We start from the raw sequence: 9,527 nt of genomic DNA, 5'->3' as shown, positions 1-9,527 counted from the left end.
CCTGACTGCGGTGTGCTGGGGAGGTGGGCCCAGCTCTGCTGCCCGGGCCCCCTGCTCCACACTGCTGTGCGGCTTTCTGTTCCCTCTGGGGAGAGGACGAAGAGTGGGCGGGGATGGGACCTCCTGCTTGCTCTCGGTTTTATCTGACAGTCTGCGGTTGTTGCCGGTGGTACAGACAATCCTATTTAATAGGACAGTCCTATCACACAGTCCTGTTTAACAGCGTGAGATTCCTGCAGCACGAAGGTCCAATGGAAGAGTCTCTTGAAAATCGGGGGCTAGTGTTTGGATGCCAGAATCTCAAAAATTCCGTGAGTCTTCTGTCGAGGGCTTTGAGAGTAAGCTTACTGCCGTGTGCAGGGCACACATGGCTCTCAGCGTATCTATCTCACGGGCATGGGATTTTGTTTTTCAAAATGAAATTGAAGGCCCTTGATTGGAGCAGATGGGACCCACTGCTCCAACACATTTAAACCTGCCGGGGCCTGAAGGTGCTGTTTCCAGAAGGCCTGGACTTGGGATGTGAGAAACCAGGGCTTTCCTGGATAATCCTTCATAAACAAACCCTCCCCAGAACTCAGGGTCCTGGCTTCCAGGAACTGGAGGCCCCAGGACCTGCCTAGCCATGCTGCGCCTGTCTCCCTGGTGCACACAGCCCACACCCCCACGAGCTTGGGGAAGAGGCTCGGCAGGAGGAAGACTAGAGGAGCTGGACGAGCAGCAAACCCAGGCCCAGCAACTGTCCAAGGACATCAGATCACTGCGTCAAAAACCACCCGGCCAGGGACCAAGCAGGACGGCCTGCTGGTCCGGCCCTGAGGCCACCAAGGTGCACTCTCGGGCAAGGGGTGACTGGTCCCGACGTGCTCTGGGCGTGTTCAGTGCGAATCCCACCGCGAGGCTGGTGCTGGGTCCCTGGGAGCAGAGATCCTGCTCCGAGGCTCCTCCAAGCTCACCTGCACCCCCACCACCCCATACTTGCCCAGCTCAGGGAAAGCCCCATGGCCAGGCTCCCACTGTGGGCCAGCCGGTGCTCATGGGAGACCTGGCTAATAAAAGCCCAGCTCTGATGTCAGGAGCCAGAAAACGTGCTGCAAACTTCTCTCAAGACGGCCAGGAAGATACTCCCAGGAAAGCTCAGTGCTCCCCCTTGACCTGTTGGTCTGGACCCTGGGCCTCACTTATCACCTGGCTGGTGGAGAGGAGGCCTGGCTCGTCTCTAACTCTGTCTGGGGCCCTGATCTGTTCAGGGAGGAGTCTGGGTTTCCAGGAAATTTCGCAAAACCAACCCCCACAACGCACAAATGGAGACAGTCTGCTTCCTGCAAACATAGCCCCGCTTCGGCGATGCCGTACCTTGCAGAAGAATTCACAGAGATCCGGTGGCGGATGGTTGTTTTCCAGCAAAGGAGCGATTGCCTGAAAGAAGAGGAACACACGTCAGTCGGAATCTCTCGGAAGGAATCGTACGGGGGTGTGTCAACCCACGAGGGCTGATTCACGGTGGAAAACCCGACCTTCTGGTCGCTGTCTGGGCAGATAAGGCCAGTTACATGAGCACCTCAGTGGGAGATGAAGCCATGGAAACTGAGGCTCTGTTCACAGCAGCAATGGGCAGGCTGACCCACAGGCGGAGAAGGGGCCCAGGGTCTTACTTGCCTGGGGTTGTGTTGTTCAATATAGTAGCCACTGGCCATGTGTGAATCTTAACATTTTAAGTGACATGGGAGAAAACTTTTTTTTTAGCCATGCCATGTGGCTTGCAGGATCTTAGTTCCCCAACCAGGGATCGAACCTGCAGCAGAAGCACAGAGTTCTAACCACCACTGGACTGCCGGGGAAGCCCCAAGAAAGTAATTTTTCAAGGCAATAAAAGTTCAGTTCCTGAGTTATGCTAACTACATTTCAAGTGCTCACCAGTGCCATGAAGCCAGTGGCCACCACCAGGTACAGGGCAGACAGAGGGCATGCCCATCACCACGGGAAGCTCTCCCCCATGGTGTGGGAAGGGGGTGGTGGGCTCTAAGCTGACCGCGAGGCTGAGCCCAATGCCCTTGCGCCGCCCCCCACAGCCACGTGGACCAATCACCACACTGGTGATAATAACAGCACACCATGAGCAACATCCCAGCGGCCGCTGCTGTAACAGGGTGCTTGTCCGTGCCGGGCTCCGGGCTGTGTCCCGTCATTCACTCTTCACTACGCGCTGGCAGGCGGGTGTGTGTCCTGCCCTTTCCTTAGAGAGGTGAAGTCTGCAGCCCAGAGTCACATGGTTAGGAGGTTCTGGAGCCAAATTTGAACCCTCAAGTGTGACCCAAGAGCATGAGCTATTCACCAGCCGACTTCTCAGCCTGAGCTCTCCACAAGACCGGGATATAGGCAACCCATCTGGGGACAGAATGCAGAGGAGGGGAAAGGTGGTGATGAGAGACCCCAAGTAAGCCAGGCCCACGGTTTGGGCTCCGCACTTCGTTTTCAGAAGCTCAGCGCCTGGCCTGCCAGATGGGGATGCTCCTCTGCCCCGTGTGGGTGACCACGGGAGAGGCCAGGTCGCAGCAGGGGGAGGGGACAGGGCGAGGGGTTCCCCCAGCCCTCGAGTTACCACCTGGCCCTCAGCACCGCTCCCTGCACTGATCTCTGGGAGGGGGGACCACGAAGCAGGGTAGAGCCCCTTGGCTCCAGCCCCTTCCATCAAGCTGGCCCCTCCCTTCACAGGAATGAGTCAAAGAATGAAGGAGTGGGAACAGATTAAGTGTCCACTGTGGATGTCAGGCGTGGGCTCCACGCTTCCACGGCTATTATCTCATTTGAGCCTCATGACAACTCTGTGAGGTCAAACGGGAGTGATTTCCACTCGTACAGATGAAGAGACAGAGGGTTGGGGAGGCTGTGACAAGCCCTGCACCAGTCACAGAGTAGTGATCATTTTAGATTGTAGTATTAAAAAGAAGAGTGTATGTTCTTGTGGAATCTTTCCCAGTTAATTGTTCCAGCAGCCCTGCAGGAAAGGCTGTGGTCACACCCATTTCACAGATGAGAAGACTGAGGCTCAGAGTGTCAAGGCAGCTGAATGGAGTACAGGGTGGACCAGGGGTTCTCCCTCAGGGTTGCTCTGTCCCCCTCCCAGGGGGAATTAGCATGGCTGGAGACAGTCTGATCGTCATGACAGGAGGATGTGACTGGCATCCAGGGGGTTGTGGCCAGGGATGCTGTGACATCCTACAATGGGCGGGACAGCCCCCACCATGAAGCACCATCCATGCACAAACGTCCCTAGTACCGAGGGCAAGAAACGCCAGGTTAGACGGGCAAGAAAGGACTTAAGAGAATCTCCAAGACATGTCGTTAAGTAAACAAACCAAACACAGAACAACACATTCAGCTTCACATTGTTAATGTTAAAAGCAAAATATAAACACACAACCGTATCTCTCTGTAGGAGTTTATCACCCCCTGAAATGCCCCAGGGCTGGGATGGGATGAATCTTTTCCTTTTTGTTTTTAAAAACAGTGAAAATATACTCATGAAATTCTTAAAGATATTCTTTAAGTAAAATTAAAAGCTCTTCATTATTTGCCCAAGGTCTCAGCTGGTATGAGGTTGGCCCAGGGTCTACACTTGCCTCTGAACTTGAACCATACTTGGCTTTAAGCCCATGCTCTTTGCCGGTATGTGGGAACCCTGCCAGGGTCTGGACCCCAGGTCCCCGCTTGTCCAGCGACAGGCCAGCTGTTACCAGCCAACAATTACCTACAGCACTGACTGATGGGTTGAATAAAACCAACTCAAATTACTTGTGAAAGTATTTCTGAAAACTAAGTACATTAAAAAAAAAATACCTAATACCAATCCCCGTGGGGAGAAGACTCATCATCAGCAGGTCAAATCGGATAATGTAATTGCTGGGATGAAAAGGAGGCGACAGAAGGCTGGGTGGTTATTTTAACAGCACTGGTCACAGAGAACACTGGACACGAGAGAGGCTGTAAAACGGTGGGCTTAGGGTCAGACCTCGAGATCAAATTCTTTCCCGTTCTCAGGCTTCCCCGCTGAGCAGGGAAACTCAGCCCAGTGCAATTAAGGGGTCAGCTGGCCAAATTAGCTGGATAAACGCAGCCCAGATTTCTCAGATCAAAATTCCTTTCCCAGGCTCCTCCCAAGTCCAAGGCCCTGACCCCGCTTCGGGAGACAAGGTGCAGAGTGGGACCCGGGGTGCTGCCAGCCGGGAGGGGAAGACGCCAGCGCCTTGCTCGGTCACCGCCTGCTTCTCCGACAGACAGAGCTTCTTTGCCTTCGCCCGTGCTGGGTCCCCGCCTGGACTGCCTCGCCCTGGGAGCGTCCTATCCGTCGTTAGGACTCCAGGTCCCTCACCTCCTCCTTGAAGCCCTCCGTCGTCTTCCTCCCAGTTCCTCTGTACTCCCCTAACTCCCTGGATGCATCTCTAGCCCAGACCACGTGATTTCCAGATTATCTGCCACGTTCCCCCAGCACACAGTAATCCCTCAATGGCAGCTCTCTCAGTGGAAAAGAGACCAGTGTCTGGCACATACTTGTACTCATGGGTCAACAGATGTCTGTTAAGTTAAATTATTAATTGACAGTATGCCAGAGAAACGAGGTGGTGGGGAGGCCCAGGTCAATGCTGCCCCTGTTCTAGCAAGAGAAGGTGAGGGGTGGTCAGGGCAGAGCGTGGGGAAAACCTCTACATTCTGAGTGGACACTCAGCAAGCAGCTGCGGTGAGTGACTACATGGGGGGGACCTCCACAGAAGCTTCTGCCTTTGCGTTCTGTGATTAAAACGCAATTCAGAGGGGCATGGTGTCTGGGATGTTGCCCTTGTATGAAAAGCTGTACCCACGGGACCTCCTGGGCAGGCGAATTTTCTAGACCCTTTCCCAGGCATACAGAGCTCTGCCTCTCACTTCCATTTCAAGTTCTGCCTTCCTGCTTCCCACTGCCTTAACGTTTCATGCTCCAGCAAAGCTGACGTGCCCAGAATATCCCATGTTGCTTAAAATCTCTGTTTACACTTTGTTTTCTCTCTCTGGAAAGACATTCCTCTGTTTCCCCATCTGGCAAACTCCTATTGATCCTTCAAAACCCAGCTCAGAACCTCACTGCCTCTGGGAAGCTCTCTGGCTTCTTTCCCAGGTGAGTTCACCACTCCACTCTCCAGATTACAAGCCTCTGTCTTTGCAATGATCTCATTTAACAGATGAAGGACTCCTTGGGAGCAGGGGGTGTCTTAACTATCCATGAATTCAAACACACAGCACAGGGCCTGGTGCCCAGAAGGGGCAACTTCTTTTCTTTCTTCTCTCTGGTGTTAGAATCACCCAGGAAGGATGTTTCACCTCAAACACGCTTACAACTATCCCTCACTTTGCACATCAGAGGGAATTATATCCAGGTTCTACGTGTGGATTAGGAGACAGGTCCTGGGGCAAGAAAGAGCAAGTTTACCTTTCAGCTAATGGGGTGACGGCTGAGAATACATCATACGGTCTCTGCCATCTCCTGCCTCTGACTCTGCACAGCAGACTCAGGAAGGAGGAGGCGATTAAGACACATTTGCTACAAGCCTCAGAGACTGATAATTACCACCCCCTCCCATCAGCTGGGGCTCTGACATGTGCAAAGACAGGAGGGAGGCATGTCTGGCCTGACAGAAGGGACGAAACTGAGCAAGGCCGCTGTGCTGGTAGACGGCACTCGTGCCTGGGGGATCCACTTGGACCCGGGTAGGGCTGCGGGTGCGGGAGAGGGGTGAGGGAGGGGGCCGCCCAGGACTTACCACGATGATGTTCTCGTGTTCCTGGGTGGTCAAGTTTGTGTTCTGAAGGGCGAGCAGGGACGGCAGGAGGAAAACAGAACAAACACACGGTTAGTAAGATGGAACATCGGTATCTCAAAGGGCCACATGGTTTCAAAACCGCTTTCAGCCTCTCGGACAGAGGATGGCTGTCACTTTTTCTTAATCAAATAGATCAGAAGCTGATCAAAGTCACAGTCGGGAAGTGGGGGGTGGGAAGAAGTGTAGCCTTGGGGCAGGGAGAAGAGAGCTCCAAGTCCCTGTTTCACCAGTGGAGTGACACACCCTCGGGCGAGTCACTTCTCAGTGAGACGGTTTCTTCGTCCACGGATGGGGTCCAATTTGGGCTTAAACCTGTGCTTGGCCCTTTTCATGGCGACACACGCCCCCTGGAAGCCTGGAGGCAGGTGCATAATAAACACGTAAAACCCTCTGTCAGCCAGTCTTTGGGAAGTATTTCAGTGGCTCCCCAGCTAGGTTCCCAGGGAACACTAGAGTTCCATGATGTTGGCCCAAGATGGTTTAGCTATGTTAGAATTCTAGTGACCAACCTGCAAAAGTATTAAGTGGAATGGATTAAACTTGCTAAATTTTTAGGTTTTTTTTTCCTCTCCTCCCTATCTGAATTTTCTTACGTAACTGGTGCCTGTGACCACCATCCTGTGTATAAGAAAGAGGATGTGAATGAGGAAAGGGACAGATATGCAATAAACAAGAGACAGTCTCCTTTAGCGAAACAAGAGTCTTGTCTGTTTCGCTAGCATCCTGGTGTGTTCTGCTCTGAGCGTCTCTGTGGACACAGACTTCCACCGGTGTCGACTCTCTCCAACAGGTGTTCGTAACACACCTCCTCACTGGGCAGTAAATGGCAAGACCGACATGGTCCCCAGATTCTGGAAGGAGCCCCACGGACTGAACAGGTTTAAGGAGTGTCTGGTATCGAACGCGTTTACACCAGCCAAAGCGAAGGAAAAGCGAGGGAGCTATCCTTCTGCTTTGGTCCAGGCAGCTGGCTGCCAAGGGAGGCGGGGTGAGCGCCGGGAGCATCCCAGTTCCCATGGCAACCGCCCGACCTGTGTGCCCAGGGTCCAGACCACGCAGGGGGGATGCTGTTTGGATTCTAACACCTTTCCTTTCTGTGGATGTGGGTGGAGTCTGAGCAGCCACGAATGGCAGACTTTTAACCACCAGCCATTTCTCAGCCAAGGTCAGGTAAAAAGCCTGGCTTTCGCAGCTCTGCTCACCACGCCTCAGGTGCTGTGTCAGGGCTCCGCAACACTCCTTCCACCCGCTTCCTGCGCCCGTGACAGGTCCTACGGCCAGGGGCTCGCCCAGTGGTGGGGATGACAGGGTGGAGTGGGGCTGTGACCCCGTCTGCCCTGTCCCTGAGCCCCCATCTCCCACCACTGAGCTGCAGGGCTTAGGCCACACAAGGGCCAGTTCCCCCTTTTGGGCTGCTGTGGGCACACTGAAGGGACCACCGGGCCTCACCGCCCCGCGCATAGTTCCAGCAAGAGTCTCTCGCAGGCACGGGTGTGTCTCTTTGGTCCCCGTAGCCGGTGACAGCCCCTGCCCTTCTCAGGGAGCCTTCTCTCCACTGAAGCTCCTCCTGACCCTGGGTGGGGAGTGCTCACTAACAGCCACTGTGTTGGAGGGAACAACTGTATGCCACACAGAGTGGGCACTCCACACACTCGACCCAACAAAAGCCCGGGAGGCAGGGGACACCGGCTTTCACAAGCCCGTCCTCGTTCTCCCTTCTCGGGATCCTGCCCGTCTTCGGGCCGATTTGGTGATGATGCCTGGAGCCTCTTAGGAGGAGGAGGTTTGGGCAGCAACTTAAGTAAAGAGAACAAAGAATCTAATCCACATGCTCGAAACAAAAAAGGGCAAGGAGTGGGGAGAGCTTGCTTTTCCAGCCATCCCCTCTACGTATCCAGCTGACGGTGCTGAAGGTCAAGTTCACAGCCATCTCCCACCATGAGAGAAATGTGACTGTTCATCAACTGGTCCCCGTATATCAGGCACAGAGCCAGGCTCTGTGTACACATGAGGACATCCAATCCCTAATTCTAGGAAACGGGTGCTAATCTTAGCCCAACGTACTGAGAGACCTAGCTCCTTGTGTAAGGCCCGTGAGCTCCTGAGGGTAGAGCCACGACTTGCCGACTCCGCACACTGCTGCCCTAGGGGCCTGGTCCCTCGCTCACCAAAAAGCCTCCTCCAGTTCAGGTAACATCCCATCCACCTCGCAGTGGGGCAGACCTGGGCCTGGGTCCTGCCCACCCCTCATCCAAGTGACCCTGGGCAGCCGACTTAACTCCGCAGAGCCTCCATTTGTGATTCCGTGTGCTTGCCGTGCAGGGTCGCTGGGAGAAATGTAAAGGGGCTGGTGTAAACGCCTGCCACCCTGATCATCACAGGGCATGTGCTCAGAGAACCTTGGTGTCACTGGCAGAGGTGTGAATCTCACTGGAGGGGACGCCGTCTGGGCTGCAGCCCCAGCTCTGTTCCTTGCCAACGGCTGCTCTCATCAGTACATCGGGGACAATATGGGCCCCCTGCCTGACACCCAGCAGGTGCAGAGGAGATACAAGCTTCTTCCATTTTTGTTTCTTTAAATGCCTTCGTCTCTCTACCCTAGCTCTTGGGATCAGCTGACTCTGAGACCCTTGATCTAAAGCCTGAGAAGTGATGTGAAGTCTGTGAGACTGTGGCCACGGGAACCACATCTGAGATGGGCAGGAAGTCCCAGCAGAGGCCAGTCACAGGGTCACCTGCCACCATCCCCACCACGCTGACCACAAGCCTGACTTAGAGATGGTGGCTGAGACCAGTGGGGCCGACAAAGTGGTCAGAGCGACTGTGCGGTGGGAGCCGGGCCGCCCTTCGGGGTGGACTTTCCAGCCCCACGGCCTACTCGGCAGGTCACACGGTGTCTCTGGGCCTCAGTTTCCCCATCTGTGAAATGGAGGCAGCGAGGCCCATCTCTCAGGGGGAATGTGAGTGTTAGATGGAAAGCTGTGTGCACGGCACCTGCTCGGCACATGAGAGGTGCGTCCTGAGGATGAGCCGCTCCGCTTTCGCCTGCGAAAAACCAGCCTGGGCCTGCCAACTGGCCCCACCCACCACGCTGGAGTCCTGGACTCAAGGCTGGGCTGACGGCGCCCGGCCTCAAATCCCAGACTGTGACCGTGATCCGTTCCAGAGTCGCAGTCTTGAGTCTCCCATGGGATGAGGCTGGTCTCCCACCTGACTGAGGACGGTCACACCCTCTGCCCACAGCCATCTCTGCCAGGCACCTTTCACTGCCCGCCCCCACCTCCCCCCAGGGTGGGGGACCCTCTCTCTTCAGCAGACGTGGAAGGCTTGGGCCGGTTTCCTGAACCGATGGGCAGTGACCAGCCTGTGCCTGGGAGAGGGCGGAGGTTCTAGGTAGCAGGGACCTTGTGCGGGGTCTGGGGGGCTGCAGAGGAGCCACCCAGGGAACCAGGGCCACTCCCAAGGAAGAGGGACAGAGAGACCACTCTGGTGGCCATGCATAGCTGAGACCGGGAGTCATCAACCCCAGCAGCCCTCAGGGGCCAGGGAGCAAATGAAAGAGGGCAGCATTGACCTCTGTGAAGCACTCAGAATAGCACGGGGACAGAGGGGACAGTGAGACGCTCCCGAGTGCCCCTTGCTCTCCATTGGGCACACCAGCTAAGATCAGGC

The 9,527-nt window shown here is 55.2% G+C and overlaps 1 protein-coding gene across 4 annotated transcripts in view; it reads right to left on the bottom strand.

Annotated features, from left to right (window-relative positions):
• CMIP (c-Maf inducing protein) overlaps positions 1–9,527 on the bottom strand; it is a 213,864-nt gene that overhangs the window by 37,470 nt on the left and 166,867 nt on the right. For all 4 annotated transcript variants that reach the window (XM_010850800.1, XM_010850797.1, XM_010850798.1 and 1 more), the window contains exons 5-6: positions 5,796–5,837; positions 1,357–1,419 (exon numbers count right to left, since the gene is read on the bottom strand). In XM_010850800.1, coding sequence (XP_010849102.1) covers positions 1,357–1,419; positions 5,796–5,837 — 105 coding nt within the window. The remainder of the gene's footprint in view (positions 1–1,356; positions 1,420–5,795; positions 5,838–9,527) is intronic.

The sequence above is a fragment of the Bison bison genome, unplaced genomic scaffold (genome assembly GCF_000754665.1).
Source record: "Bison bison bison isolate TAMUID 2011002044 unplaced genomic scaffold, Bison_UMD1.0 scf7180017864295, whole genome shotgun sequence".
Classification (NCBI taxonomy): domain Eukaryota; kingdom Metazoa; phylum Chordata; class Mammalia; order Artiodactyla; family Bovidae; genus Bison; species Bison bison.
The sequence above is the reverse complement of the archived record's forward strand: the minus strand, read 5'-3'. Positions and strand labels throughout refer to the sequence as shown.